The sequence below is a fragment of the Notechis scutatus genome, chromosome 1, assembly GCF_049901735.1.
Source record: "Notechis scutatus isolate UNSWTSFEM ecotype Mainland chromosome 1, rNotScu1.2, whole genome shotgun sequence".
In the NCBI taxonomy this organism is placed as follows: domain Eukaryota; kingdom Metazoa; phylum Chordata; class Lepidosauria; order Squamata; family Elapidae; genus Notechis; species Notechis scutatus.
The window spans coordinates 764,236-779,080 of NC_142009.1; the positions used below are offsets into that span (position 1 = coordinate 764,236).

The window sequence follows — 14,845 nt, forward strand, 5'->3', positions numbered from 1 at the left end:
AGTCCACGGTAGTTTGGGGCAGGGACGGAGGGCGAGGTGTAGACCCGGGCCGGCAGGGGGGCTGCGAGGCTGAACACTGCTACGCAAAAACCAGAGGGGGTCGTAAGCAATTGGCCGGCTGTTATTTCTGTAAGGGGCCCCCGAAACACGTCACTGCTTTCAGTCGTTCTGAGTGGGCGTGTCAGAAACTCGTCCTGGGTGAATTCGTCTCTGTTCTTGCAAATCCGGTTTCTCTGCAGAAGAATTCTACCTGCCCTTCTGGTCTAGGTTAGCTCTTTCCTAATGTTTCTGTTTAGATTCATTTTGCTCCAGCAACTTCTAGAATCCAGGGGTGCTTTTAATGGCTTCCTCTCTGCTCCCCAGAAATGAGTTCCTTCCAATGGGGTCAACGGTGGCCTTTCTCTTGGGCCAAGCTGTGTTTTGGTCTCTCTGTTCTCTGCAGCAGGCTGGGGAATTCTGGGAGTTGGAAGTCCACAAGTCTTAGCTGCCAACTTTGGGGAGCCCTGCTCCAGCGAGAGAGGGAGAATTCATTTCCTCTGGCAGCCAAGACCCAAAGGCCGGAGCACTTTGGGCCTCGCAGGACCCCAGCTGAGCCCTCCGAAAGTGGCCTGGCAGGAGCCATCCAAGTCCTCTCAAAGAGTCGACAAGGAAGCTCTGAGGCCAAAGAGGCTAAAAGTGGCCCCTCAGCGGTTTTACACAAAGCTCAGGCAGAATCCCCCAGCAGCCCCCCTTGGTTTCTGGACGGGTGGGGGAGGGGCGGTTCGACCCTCTGGGCAAGCGACTCTTTCAGTGGCCAAGGCTGCAGAAGAGGCCTCCGTGGCAATGCCACCCTCTGCCCCCCACGTGCCCAAGCTGGCTGAGGCAGGTGCCAAGGCATTTGGGCACCTCCGTGCTCCCCTTCCCTTCCTCTGCCAGGGAAGCCGGCGCCTCTTTGCTGCCTGCTCCGCTCCGGGCAAAGCTGCTGGATGCCTCTGGGACAAAGTTCAGAGACGCCGCTATAAATAGCCCTTGTTCCTCCGCAGTTATTTTTAGCTCCCCGAGAGCTATAATTGCCTTCTGCTACTGCCGCTTGCCCAGGGTGGGGCCAGGAACGGCAGCCGGCGGCCTGCTGCATCCAGCCAGGGGAAGACTGCAGGCAGGGTGTGGAGGGCACCGCCACACCCTGCAGTTGGCCGCAGAGGCTGCAAGAGTGCCGGAGACCAGTGCCCAGGATTGGGCTCCTCCGGGGCTCTTTGGAGGTTGGGGGGCTATGCGCTCCCTCTGTCCTTGCTGCCCCTGGCCAGAGACCCTCCCCAGAATGAGAGCCAGCCTGGGAGGGGAGGAAACGAGGCGGCATCGGGTGGTCGTTCTGCCCCCCACCCCGGCTTTGGAGAGGAAGCCTTGGGCCTGTGGATGCCCCAGGGAACCCCCCGTGACCAGCGCCAAACTGCCCTGAGCTCTCTCTGTGTGTGTGTGTTTGTGTGTGTGTGTGTGTGTGTGTGTGTGTGTGTGTATGAGGGCTTTCCTCCTCTTCCCCCTCCCCAGATGGCAACCAGGTGGATGCCACCCTACCCCCAAGCGCTCTATTTCTGCGGGGTAGCCCCAGGGCAGACCAATGCCATCCTGGGGGCTCTCCCTCCCCGGTTGAATTCAAAATGGCTGTGTGCCCATCCCAGCCCCCCACTGGCTGATTCCTCCCCCTTTTCCTCCTCAGGGCTGGGATGTGGGCTCACCTGAGGGCTTTTCCTGCTCTGGATCACCCACCTTCTGCCAGCAGAGGGGCTTGGTGGTGGGCAGGGTCTCCTCCCGCCTCCAGGGAGCTGCTGGGAGCAGAGCCCCCGGAAAAGCACCTGGCGGCCCTTCCTAGGAGCCCCCCCCCACCGATCCTTCTTGGCATCGCAGAGGCAGAATCCTCCCCTGGAAGAGGCTGGGCCCCCAAGGGCCCCCTCAGAAGAAGAGATTGCAGAGCGGGGCCTGAGGAGAGAGCTGCCTTCCCAAGCCCAGAAAAAAAAACAAGAGTTTCCAGCAAAAGGGAGGCTTTATTCTTTGTGTCACCCATTCACCGTTTAAAAACTGGAACCTCACATGTTCAGTGCTAACAAGGCAGCCAGTCCAGGGCACGGGGGGAAGGAAGGAACCGGTGACCAAAAGGAAAGAAGTCAGCAAGAAAAGATGACCAGGCACAGCCTCCCCCCTTATGAACCTCCCCCTTTTTTGGCAACAGGAAGAGAGTTTGGCAAATAAGAACAAGGTTCGGCACTCTGTTTTTTGACAAACTGAATCAATCCGTTTGTCACTTTGGTGAATTAAAAAACAAACCAATTGAAAGAGTTTGACACAGGGAGGGTGTGCCCCCTCTAAAAGGTCTGGATTCCCAGAGAGTAGAGGTGAGGAGGGTGGCCCTGGGTTCAAGGGCGGATGCGGAGGGGCTGCTTATCCAGGGAAGAGGCAGAGCTGAAAGCAGGGAAGACCCAGCCAAGCGACTGAGGAAGCCAAGGCAAACGGGGGGGCAGGTGGAGGCTCCTGGGCTGGGATTCCTGGGGGGGCGTCCAGTGCTGGATTTAGCCATAAACAAGTTTAGGGCCTCACAAAATTTCAGAATTTTGTTGTTTGCTCTCTTTTAGAGTTTTTGTGTGGCTTTCTGTGTGTGCTGTACTTTTGAAAATCTTGTGTAGCAATTTTTTATGCATAATTTTACAAAGACTTTAAGGCTAAACGTTCTCAGATTTACGGGGAAGAGACCACCGGAGACCAGAGGCTCGGCCTCCTTTTGCAACGTCCCCGGGGGCTGCTTTGGCACACGCTCTGGGGGGGCATCGGGAGAGCAAGGGGGCCGCTGGGAGCTGACGGAGGCCCTGCTGGCTGGGGGTCCCTGGAGATGCCCCACTGGCCACTTCTGGGCAAGGGGAAAAGAGCCCCAATCGGCTGGCAGCCCTCCAGCTTCCCTGGCTTTGCACTGGGAGAGGCGGGGGCTGCCAATCCCATTCTCCCCTCAGACCCCCATATCAGCTCCTCCAGGCTCAAAATCAAGGCCTCACTCGGCCCAGCCTGGAGAAGAGCCCCTCCCCAGTCCTTGGAGGGAGGAGCTCCCTCGGAACAGCAGGTTCTCCACCAAAGAAGCCGGCACAGTCCCCCCCGCCCGCCCCCAGCCTTATTCCCACCTCCAGCCTGCTGGCATCCCCAGGGCTTTGGGAAACTCTGCCCTTTGGGCCACGGGCTCCTCACTCAGAGGGAGAGCAACCAGCCAGGGAAAGCCCTCCCCCCGCCTTGGCCCTTGGGAGTGGGGGGCATCCGTGCCCCTCGGGGACCCCCTTTCTTGAGCCCAGGGGCCTCCTGGCCCTCCACGGAAGAACCCCTCCCCCTGCCTCTGCCTGCAAACGTCCCTGGGGAGCCCGAGGGGCCGGGGGCGCCTTGGGGAGGGAAGCTGGGAGGAAACTCAGCGTGACAGTTGGGGAGGCGGTGGGCGTGAGGGAGGAAGAGACGAAATGGGCCCCTCTCCTTGGGAAGCCCCCTCCTCAACCGTCCCGGAAGGGCAGTCGGGGGGGGGCATCCAGACCGGCTCCCTGGGGGGTCCCCTCCCAGGACGGCCCTCAAGCCCGGCCTGGTGCCCTCCCTGCCCCCCCCCCACCTGGAATCCGGTCATCTGCCTGTGGGACAAGTGGGCAACGAGGGCTGCTCCCCCCTCCTTGGCCTGGCTGGAGATCGGGGGGGTTTGGGGGGGGGCGCCCAGCTATAGGAGGGTGCAGGGCTTCTTGTCCTTGAAGGGGTTCTCCGAGGTGGGGAGGCCAACCAGCAGGGGGTCGTTCCTGGCCTGCTGCTCGCAGTAGTTCATCAGCTCCAGGCAGGCTTTGGAGACCTTTGGAGGGAAAAGCAGCCCCGTCAGCCCCCCACTGGCCCTTGGGAGGCCTTGGGGTCCAAAGGGAGGGGCCACGAGGCGGCACTGCAGGGCTCGGGCATGGGGGGGGCTGCTCCTTGGGGGGATCCAAATGTCAGCTGAACACTGCCCCCCCCGCCCCCCCCCCCAAGGCAGAAGCCACCAGGATCAAGGCTCCCCCTAATTCTCAGTTCCAACCTTCAGCCGGGTCCCCCAACACCCCGCTCCCCATTCTGGAAGGGGGACCTGATGTTCTGACTGGGGGGGGAGCGACCCTCCTCTCTTGCACAGCTGTCCCCCGTTTCCTTCCTGGCTCCCCTCCCTCCTGCCCTCAAAGAGAAGTGGGCCAGGACCGGACTGCTCCCCGGGGGACACACAGCCCCCAGAACTAAGTGCAGCTGCACTGAACCTCTTCCAGGAACCAGGATGGGGGTGAGAGAACCCTCCCTGGTGACCCCCTTCTCAGCACCTCAGGGCCTCTGATCATGCGCAGAGTCATTCTTGGGCCAAGGAGCGGCCGAGGCCTGCAGGCCTGTGTGCTCAAAGGGTCTCTCTCTCTCTCCCTCTCCCCTCACCTTCCCTGCCTCCGCCTGGGGGCCAGAGACCCTCGCCCACTGCAGGGGCCTTGGTGCTCGCTCTTGCAGACTCCCCGTTGCCAGGCTGCCCAGAGCCTGACCGGGAACCCCCAGCTCGACCTTGAGCCAGAGGGGGTCTTCTGCCTGTCCCCCTCCCCAATTCCCAGGGCACCTGACGCCTCCCCTCCCCCACCCGAGTGCGGCCTCCCCAGAGCCTACCTTGATCCTCTCCATTCCGGCCTCGATCCGCAGCTGCTCCACCAGCTTCCTGGCCTGCGCGATGTTGTTAGTGGCCGACATCGTCTGCCATCGAGGGGGGAGGGGCGTCCACCAGCACCTGGAGGCCTGGAAACACCAGAGAAGGAGACGCTTGGCTCCCGGCCCCGCTCTGCCCCTCTCCGAGGGTGGCACCGGACAGAGTTGCCCCCTCCTCTCTTTGGAGACAGCCCCCCCTGCAAAGCACTGCCAAGCTCGGGGTGGCAGCGATCGAAGGTGCCCAGAGGAGTGGGGCGTGTGACCTGGCTGTGTAACTGGGGGATCAAAGGCCCCAAGACCCCAGAGCAGCTTTCCAGGAGCTGAGGCGCCTGGGCCCACAATCCCACCCCCACCCCCTTCTCTGGGGTTGCAGCCCAGGATGGTATCGCTCTTTCTGCAGCTGCATGAGGGCCACAGATCTTCACCAGGCGAAGACGAGGAACCTCCGCAGGCAGAGGCAGTCTACCTCAAGAACCAACCGGTGATTGGGACATTTTGGGACGGAAGGTTTTCCGAGGCATCTGGCTGGGCCTTCCCGCAAAGAGACGCTGCGATTGTCTGCAGGATCAGACTCCGCGGGGGAGGAAACTGGTCCTCGGCCGGAAACGTCCCGAGGGGGCAGCTTGGGGGCCCGCTGGGCCTCAAAGTTGAAAAGAAACAAGGAAGCGGCGCCCCAAGGCTCTCCGGCTCCCCCGGGGTTCCCTCCCCGGCTGACACCCACTTGCTCCTGGGGCGGCCCGCACGAGGGTCTTCCGTCCCTCCTGGGCGGGGCTGCGAGACGAGAAAGGGGATTCCAAGGCGAGGCAGGGAAAACCCTGGGGGAGAAGGGCCCAGAGAGGAAGCCCGACGGGGGAGAAGGGCAGAGAATGGGACCCGCTGGGAAGCCCCCCCCCAAAGGCGCAGGGCTCGAGGGTCCCCCCGCCACGGGCCTGGGTCCCACCGCAGGCGCGTCCCTGCCTGCGCCACTGCCGGGGGGCGTCGCTCGGCTGCTTGCTTCCTTGCAAGTACCTGGCCCGAAAGCCTCGCCCGTTGGAGGGCAGGGAGGCCGGACGCTTATTAGCGGCTCCCGGGCCACCACCTGCAGCTTTCCGGCCGGCCAATCGCCCACTGGCCGGCAGGGGATCCGCGGCCGCCTTCCTCCTCCTCCTCCTCCTCCCGCATAAAGCGGGTCCAGGTGCGGCCCCTCCGCGGAGAGCGTCGGCTGACCGGGACGGCGCCGGAGATGGCGGGTAAGAGGCTGCTGGCCGAGCGGGGGGCGCCCTCCCCGCCCGGCCCCATGGGAGCTGGAGTCCGCTCCCCGTCTCCCTCCAGCAGGCTCTCTTTCTCGGCCTCCGCAGAGGCCTCGGGGGCAGCCCGCTTCTCCAAGGGCCGCTACCCGCCTACGCTGACCATGGTCACCGAGGCCGTCGGGGCGCTGAACGAGAAGAAGGGCTCTTCCACCGCCGCCATCAAGCGCTACATCCGCCACAACTACCCCGGCGTGGACCCCATCCGGCTCAAGTACTACCTGCGCAAGGCGCTGCTGAAGGGGCTGGAGAAGGGCTACCTGGTGAGGCCCCTCAACTCCTCCGCCCAGGGCGCCACCGGCAGGTTCAAGGTGAGGGAGCCGCCCGCCCCGGACCCGACTTCTGGCCGAAGGGCCGCACTCAAAGCAGGAAGGCTTCGCGGAAGGAGCCGGGCGCCTGCAGGGTACCCTCCCCTTGTTCAGCCTTGTGCCAGGCAGCCGCCCCCTGAAGCCCACGGGAGGAGTTGGGGACAGGCTTATTGCTCTCTGGGGTGCCTGATGGCCGCAGCCCCCTGGACCCAAGGGGTTTTTCTGCCCCACGTGGCTCCCCGCCCTTCCCAGCACTCCTCCTCTTTGCCTGGGTGCCCTCCCCCCACTTGGCTTCCTGGGGGGACCCCGGAGGGAGCCTCCTGCTGCCCTTCCTGCTTGGCTAATGAGCAGTGGGAAATGCCAGCCTTGCCAGGCCCGCCCGTGTGCTACTGCCGAGGGCATTTCGGGTCCTGCCTTGGGCCTGGCAGAGTCTGGCCTGCGAAGCCTTTGGAGGAGTGGGGGGGCAGGGGTGTGCCTGAGTGTCCCCTTGGCATTCTCCCCCTTGCCCTGATTTTGCAGTTGGCAGCCATAAAACCCAAGAAGGGAAAGGCGAAGAGGGCCCAGCCTGCCCAGGGGGAAGGCCCACCCCCCAAAGTGGAGAAGAAGGTGGAGGGCAAGGCGAGGGCTGAAAACCCCAAAGGCAAAGGGAAGGGTAAGGACCCCCCCCCCCCTTTTCATGCACCAGCCACCCGGGGGGGGCTGGGGAGGACGGAGGTCCCATGGCATCCCTGCCAGAAGCTGCATGGGGGGTTTGGTAAGGGGGCCGCCGAGGGGCTCCTGGGCGGGCTCTTCGCCCTGTGGGGGCCCAGCTGCAGCTTCTGCCTTGATGGAGGTCAGCTCAGGGGAGAAGGCGCTCATCCTGGTTCTCTGCCCCCCTCCCCAGCAGACGCCAAGGGCAAGGAGAAAGCCGCCAGCAAGGAAGCCAAGATGGAGCCTGACTCGGTAGGGGAGCTCGGCCCTTCCCTCGTGGCCCAAGTCCTTGGGCGGGCGGGCAGGCAGCCTGCCGCTGGGCAGGAGAGAGTGAGTCCCCCAAAGTCCAGGGGTGGCAGCCCCCTCCCAGTGGCCCCTTCTGGGGCTCTGCCCCCTGCCGAAGCCCACACAGCATGGGCTGAGTCAGGGCAGCGTCTCCCTTGCCCATCCCAAAGGCCCCATGGGGCCAAGGTGGGGCCCACTGGGGGTCTGTATCTGCCCCCAGAGAGCTGAGCTGGGCTGATTCGGGGCTGCCCACCCCCACCCCCCAGACTCATATAAGGCCAAGCGTGTCCGTCTTCCTGCAGGTCCTGGCTGCAGGCTCCACGAAGCCGAAGCCGAAGGAGAAGACGGCAGCCGAAGGAAAGGCTCCCAAGAAGCCAAGGGTCCCCAAGACCCTCCAAGGGAAACTGGCAAAACCCCCTGCCAAGGTGCCCCCCAAGGGAGAAGCCAAGGCAGCCGCCAAGGGCAAAGCTCGGCCCAAGGCAGGAGGCAAGGCTGAGCCCCCCTCGGGTGAGCCAGTCACGGCGGCAAAGGGGAGCCAAGCCAAGAGCCAGGCCGGGCCCTCCAAGGCCGGGCCCCCAAGACCAGCGCTCCCAAGGCGGAAAGAGGGCAGCGGCCAAAGGCAAAGAGAAGGAAGCCGAGGGGGCGGCAGGCCCAGAGGACGCCTGAGGGGCCCACAGGGGCCGTTGTCCCCAGCTCTCGGCTGGCAGTGCCTGTCTTGGAAGGAAGCTGGTGGGACCCCCGGGCGGAAGGCTGCGTGGGTTTCAACAGCATTTTAAGCAGCCGGAGATGTTGTTAAATAAAGGTGTCACATTTGGCAAGATGGCAAACCCCCCTGGGCTGCTCCTGATTCTAAAAAGCTAGGCTGGAGGAGATTCAGCCTTCCCTGCTCCTGACTGGAGGAAGAAGGACCGCCCCCCCAGCTTAGCAGGTAACCTTGCACCTGCTCCGCCACAGGTGGGTCATGCGCACCAGTCACTTCCACCTGAGTCTTTCAATGCGCAGCTCCACCCAGGCATTTTTGAGCAATACTTTAGCTTGCAGGCTACATTGTCCTAAATTATACTTTAGCGCAGTGGTTCCCAAACTTTTTCAGTCCACCCCCCCCTTGGTGCTACAAACTTATCCCTGATGCCCCCCAACCAGGGGCGGGATTCAAATTTCTGTGGGTGTGGCCTAATTTGAGGGTGTGGTTTGCTGGTCACGTGACTGGGTGAACATGGTTTGGTGACTGGCAAACCAAATACGAGTGGTCCTCACTTAATGACCGGTTGCTTAGCAAGTGTTCTAATTTATGACTGGCCTCCCCAGAACTACTTGACCTGTTTTTGGAGTTTTGATAGCCACGCACACATTCCCTTCCAACCCTGCTGGAGCAGGTCCTTGGACTAGAATCAGCAAAGCATCTCTGATTACATTCTAGTAGTGAATAAAATCTAATCAAAGATGCTTTGACGATTCTTGTTGATTTGTTTTATTTTTATTTATTTTATGTTGCTGAATTGCATTGACATGTGTGTCCCTTCTTGTGCACAATCCAGAAGCTTTTGTGATTCTTTGCCCGCAAAAGTTACCGAATGTGCCGGCACTGCCGCGTTCTAGGTGCCAGCCCCACAGGTCCACCCCCCATTGAGTCCGCTGCACTGGAGGGACCTGCCCCAGCACGTCAAGTCAATGGGGTGAGCCTGAGAGAGGGAGGGAGGGAGAGAGAAACAGGATCCATTGGACCAGATCTCCACCCTAAAAAATTACTCTTCCCCAATGTAATTACAGTGCCAATTCTGAAGAAGGCAAAACCTAAATGTATTGGTAAATTACAAGGAGAACATACACACACACACTCCCTGCTGGAGTAGGTGATTGGACTAGAATAGATATCTCATTATCTTTCTCCTCCCTTCCTCCTTTATTTCTTTTTCTTTCTGTCCCTTCCTTCCACCCCCCCCCCTTTCTTTGGTCCCTTCTTTCTTTCCCTTTTCTCTTTCTCTTCTTCCTTCTCTCTGTCTCTCTCTTTCCCTCTCTCAGGCTCACCCCATTGACTTCGTGCACCGCTCCATTCGGACTTGCTTGGGCAGCTGCCTCCGGTGCGTTCGGGGCTCCATGGGGTGGAAGGCGTGGTGGCGGTGGGATGTTTGCAAAGGAGCCACTCTGGCTTTGCTCTCCTATTCCCAAGGCTGCTCCTTACACCAGAGCGGGCAAGTCAATGGGATGATCCTGCAGGGCCTTGCCTCAAACCGTGGCGGTGGTGGGACTTTTTTTTCCCCACCCCTGAATTGTGCCCTGCCGCTCACCTCCGGCCCCCCCCTTGCCTCTCAGCGCCCCCCTAAGGCATCCCCCCCCCTCCCAGGGGGCAGTACCGCCCACTCTGGGTACCACGGCTTTAGCATAACTTTTTCACTAATAGGATTCTTGAATATAACTTAGTCCCAAGAACATTCTTGAAAATGTTGAGTCCTGAGAGCATCCAGTTTTGGCCACCACAATATGAAAAAGATGTTGGGACTTTGGAAAGAGTGCAGAGAAGAGCCGGACTGGAGGAACTGGGCACTTTGGCTAGTCTGGGGAAAAGGATTAGGGGAAACACCATGGCAGCCTTGCAGTATTTGACGGGGGGGGGTGGGCTGCCACAAAGAAGAGGGGGGTCAAAGCACCCGAAAGCAGGACAAAAAGCAAAGGAAGGAAGGAAGGATTTCCTAACAGAACAATCAACCCGTGGAACCGCTTGACTCCAGAAGTCGGTGCTCCATCCCTGGCGGTTTTTAAGAAGAGACTGGACAGTCACCTGCCCAGAATAGTGCACAGGCTCTCCTGCTTGTGCAGGGGTTGGACTAGAACACACACCCACACACCCACACCGCACAAGGCCCCTTCCAACTCTTATGAGCCATAGATTCAAGCTCACATTTTGCTTCAGAAAGTGTATATCTAGTCTTCAGTGTTGCAAAATAAAACCACCCAAAGGTTTCCACAAAGGGCTTGCAACTGAACGGCAGTGCTGCCCAGATTCAGGGGATAGGCAGCTTTTGGGAACCCCAGCTGGAGAAGGGGGGGGCACCCTTTGCACTGCAGCCTTGCGGCTGGATGGATCTCTTGGCTTCGTCCAGAGTCATGCTGAGCAGAGATCTGGGGCTGCCTGTGAAGCAGTCTAGCCCCACAGAAGGCACCCACCTCCCAACTCCCCTGCTGAGTGGGTAGGAGGTGCCTGGAATTATTGGCAGCTGGGAAAGGTAGCGCCAGCACCCGGTTGGCTTGCAATGGGAGAAAGGCTGGAATTCCCAGGAGGGCTGGAAAAAAATTGGAAAGGAGCTTGGAACAAAACAACTCTGTGTGTGAGAGAGAGCGAGAGAGCTGGCAGTCCTGAATTACTTCAAGTGATCTATGTCTCCCTCAGACCAAAGGTACGAAGACCGCCAACTCCACCACGGGGGGGGGGGTGTCTCTCCTCCCAGCTGCCCATCGCCTTGCTTGCTCTCCTCTGCCCACCCACCCACCGCAGTTTGCCAGGGTCCTTCCTACCACACCATGCTCTGAACGGAGCAAGCTACCCACCCCGGGCCCAATGAAGCCTAGAGGGGACCAAGACCCGGGGTATCTGTCCAGGGTGGCCCTGGCTCAGGGTCAGCGTGGGATTCACCCAGACTCCCCCCTCCGCCCCTTGTTCTGGCTTGCGCAGCTCCTCCCGAGCCTTCAGGCAGGTGGTCGCTGCCCCTCCGTCTTTGCCTTGGCGGCAGATCTGGCCCTCCTCCGGGCTGGCTGGCCCAACAGAGGCCGCAAGTGGAAGCGCCGCTCCCGGGAGCTCCTTGCCAAAGGCCGAGCGTTTCCTCCGGTCCCTCGCCCTGGAGCCCGAGGGGTTCAGCCGCGGGGGACGAGGCGGCCGGGCTCCGGACTCCCTCCCGAGCCCTTCTGGGAAATGCCACCACAGCCACCGGCGCTGCTTCCTCACAACCCGGCCGACGCCAGCGAGCGGTTCAAGCGGCTGCACGCAGCGGGCTGCCTTCCAACCTGGCCCCCGGGCACGTGCGCAGACGGGGAGAGACGCAGCGCCGGCAGCTGCTCCCACGGCCGCAGACGCGCGCGGGCCCGATGCCCCCCCAGCCCCTCTAACCGGGCATCGAGGCTGCCCCCCCGAACCCTCCCACTCCCGGGGCCGGTCGGGTGGTCTGCCCTGCGGCAGACTGAGGCGTCCAGGCGCTGCTGCTGCTGCCTTCCCGGCTCCTTTCTTAATCGCCCTCGGCGCCTGCTGGAAGAGACCCTGCTCCGGCCTCTCCAAGGCTGCCCCTCGACGCTGGCTGATCATCTCCACTCGCGGGGAGGGCCCTTGAGCCAGGAGCCCCCGCTCCCCCCCCCGCCTGCTGCCCACTGCTTTCTTGGCAGACCTGCCGCTGGTGTCTCAGGTGCAGTGCCAGCCAAGTGCCAGGGTGGGGGAGGAGAGAGGGCTGGGTGATGCAAGCTTCCCGTGAAGCCCCTGTGGTCAGGACAGGCCTCAGCTGAGGGTGGGAAAGCCCCTTTCTGCCCTGGTGTGCCCCCTTCCCAATCCATTGCCTGACCTCCTTAGCAGCAGAACCCAGGCACTCTGGAGGCCGCCCTCAGACAAGGGGGAAGGACGGAGGCCTCTTGTGGGGGGTGGCAAGGTGCAAATGTGTGGTGGGAGAGGATTCTGCACATGGCCTGAGGCCCCTGCCCACAGTTGCCCCGATGCCCCAGGCCCCCCGTGGCTGAGCCCCCTGGCTCGACGTGGGGCCTGACCCTTGCCCCATGGACAGCCCAGGAGAAGGGAAGGCCGGGGTCACTGCAGGCACTGGCACAAACCCAGGGAATGGTTAGCACGTTGGGCAAAGGAAGGCCAGGTGCCCTCCGGCCACACAGCAGCCTGAAGGAGTGGGGAGGCAGATCCATGGGAAGGGGGGGGGAACCCCAGAGGGGTCTCACCGCTTGTGCTTAAGGGGGGGCTGGAGGGGGGAGGCTGCATTGCTTTGACCAGACAGTCATTCTTGGGAACTTGAGGGAGGCCGTGGCATCCAGCGTGGTTCCTTCCCTAGGCCACACACCAGCCCTGCAAGGCAGGACAGCCCAACTCCTGGTCCCAGAAGAGCAGCTTCCAGTGGAAGCGAGTCTTGCGCAGAGGGGACTACTGCCCACTGGCCCCCCCTTGCTTGGCACTTCCCTTCGGGGCAAGGGCTCCCCGCCAAAGCAAAGGAAGCGACCGGCAGGGCCAGGTCAACCATGAGGTGAGGGGGGGCAGATTCCCTAGACGGTGAGCCTCCAGGGCACAGCAGAGTCTAAGTTCACCTTCCTCACCAAATGCATTTTGCTGCCAAGGAGCAATCAAGTCAAAACTTGAGGCTTAATCCCAGCTACCGGTGCCAGCTAATTTAATACCTAAATTAATATATTTTTAACGGCTGTTGGAAGACGTATCATGGCTGATTGAAAACATAAAAGAAACCCACCGAGTCAGGCGGCATTTTCTCACGGGGGTGGGGGGCAGGGCTGCTTTCCTGCCAGGCTAATTGCAGCCTTGGTGCAAAATTGCTGAAAGAACCGGGCGCCAGGCAGAGCTGGCAGAGGCAGAAACGGGGGTGCCTCCTCGGCTGCTCTTTCCCACAGGGCCCCCCCTTTTGGTTCTAGCCCCCACCCCATTCCAGAGAGGCTTCCCCAGCAGCAGGCTGAAGACCAACCAGCTTGCCCCTTTGGCTGCCGGAGGGAAGCCCCCTTGCCCGGCTCTGTTGGGTGGCCTTCGTCAGGGAGGGGCTGCTCCTCCCCCTGGAAGGCTCGGCCCTCGAAGCCCGGGGCCCCTCCTGTGGCAAAGGAGGGCTGGGGGGGCTCCGCTTGGATGCCGCTTTTCAGGAAAGGAGCCCCCCAATTGCCTCTTGACCCTTGAGGCATGTGGCTGCCGCCTGCTCTGGCCTGAAGGGTCTCTGCCACCTGGGGGACCCTTGGCCAGTCGCTTTGCTGAGGAGAGGGCTCCCAAGGGGTGAGGAGCACAGCCTGCTCGGTTTCTGGCCCGACCCAGGAAGGTTACAGGCTCTGGAGCTGAGCCTCTGATGCACCAGCAGCCTCCGGCCGTGACCCTCACCGGTATCAGTGGGGGGAGCCCAGGAATAACAGAGTAACAGAGGGGGCTTCTAGGCCTCCCCCAAGGATTAGGAGAAGGGGGCTGTCAGCCTTCAAGATTTTTCTCCCTTTGCTTTGCATCTTTCGGCTGTCATAAGTAACGGGGGGCAGGAGGGGGGAATGGTTATGGGAAGTGAGCCGGAGGTGTTATAAACCAGAACTGTATAAGCTGGGGAGGGGGGTACCTTCTTGCTTAGGTTTCTATCCTATGCTATGCGCAGCTGCAACCCTTTATCAAACTATGTCAAGGTCAACTGACAGAGGCCTCATCACCACCTGGAGATGCCCACATGATGATATACACAACTTTTAATTGGATGAGCCAATTGAACTATTGGGGGTGGGAATGTGGCCATTACTTGGTATATGTGATTTACGCGCCCATTTTCTCAGATTCAGAATTCTTTTTGTTGCTACCACTTGATTTCCAGTAAAAGATATCTTTTCTCTGATTAAAAGAGTCTAAGTATTTCTTTCTTGGATTTTGAATGGAGCACCAGCTGACATTATTCTGAATCTCCCATTTCCAGCCCACCCGGAGAAATAATAAATTTTCTTCCGAGGGGGTCTGAACACCATGTCAAATCCAGCCAGCAACCAAGAAGACCTGGGAGCGACTGGAGGACAAGATTCTCTGCTGCTAGAGGAAGCAGGGGAAGCCGACTTGATAGCAGAACTAAATCTTGGGGAAAAAGCAGCTGTAAAACCCAAATGGTCCCTGGGAGTCGGCTGGAAGGATCCTGAGGAAAAGCCTCCTCTAGGAGTGACCACTACCCGTCGGCGTGGAAGAGAGGAGCCATGGCAAGAGAAGGAAAGAAAGAATTTTTTGCTAACTCAAGCCATGCATCTTCTAAATGAAGCTATCGGAGAACCTCAAACTGATCAAAGGTATGAGGGAGAGGAGGGGAGGCAGCCCCAGCCAGAAGAATCAGAGCAGCCACCCCCATAAATCAACCCGGCTAGCGCAACAGGCAGCAGCAGCCCAGGGGCCCCCAGCGCGAGGAGTAATTGCCAGAAGACGTAGAACTCCAAAGGTGCCTCCGTTGGAAGTAAAATATGGGGGGGAATCCCAAGGAGTTAGGATTCTTCCTGGCACAAGTCTGGAGCCATATGGAGGAATACGGAGGGGATTTTTCCTCAGAAGCAGCCCAAGTTAGATTTGTTACCAGGGCTCTGGAGGGAACAGCTGCAAAGTGGATGGTGACTGAACAGCTGCAAAGTGGATGCATAATGATAATGCCCCTCAGCTGATGAATTATGACCTGTTCATCACTGCGCGGCGGGCCAGGTTTGAAGACCCACTTGCTGAACGTAAGGCCAGATTAGGATGAAGACCATAAATCAGGGGCGGAGATCAGTGGCCGACTACACCCAGGAATTTAGAGAGCTGGCGTGTCATATTTGAGGCTGGTCCCAGGGAGCCCTGATAGAAGCTTTTAAAGATGGGTTGAATGAAGATGTATATCAAAGCTGTATTGCCAG

General features: G+C 60.4%; 2 protein-coding genes across 5 annotated transcripts in view; one reads left to right on the forward strand and one right to left on the reverse strand.

The window, feature by feature from the left end:
* Positions 1–1,980: 1,980 nt before the first annotated feature.
* GNG7 (G protein subunit gamma 7) overlaps positions 1,981–14,845 on the reverse strand; it is a 45,409-nt gene continuing 32,544 nt past the window's right edge. Inside the window, exons 1-3 of one of the 3 annotated variants that reach the window (XM_026688625.2) lie at positions 5,692–5,810; positions 4,648–4,773; positions 3,524–3,835 (exon numbers count right to left, since the gene is read on the reverse strand). In XM_026688625.2, coding sequence (XP_026544410.1) covers positions 3,710–3,835; positions 4,648–4,728 — 207 coding nt within the window. In that variant the 5' untranslated portion in view covers positions 4,729–4,773; positions 5,692–5,810 and the 3' untranslated portion in view covers positions 3,524–3,709. Of the gene's footprint in view, positions 3,836–4,647; positions 4,774–5,691; positions 5,811–14,845 lie in introns of those variants that run through there. The other 2 variants (XM_087955350.1, XM_087955342.1) reach the window with 2 other exon arrangements.
* On the forward strand, positions 5,906–8,079 carry LOC113426257 (uncharacterized). Of its 2 annotated transcripts, none has more exons than XM_087955292.1 (4): positions 5,906–6,280; positions 6,797–6,929; positions 7,161–7,219; positions 7,555–8,079. In XM_087955292.1, exons 1-4 carry the CDS (start codon positions 5,906–5,908, stop codon positions 8,026–8,028), a joined length of 1,041 nt encoding a protein of 346 aa, XP_087811418.1. In that variant the 3' UTR covers positions 8,029–8,079. The 2 variants fall into 2 exon arrangements, with proteins under 2 accessions (XP_087811418.1, XP_087811421.1); XM_087955295.1 differs by having other exon boundaries at positions 7,164–7,219.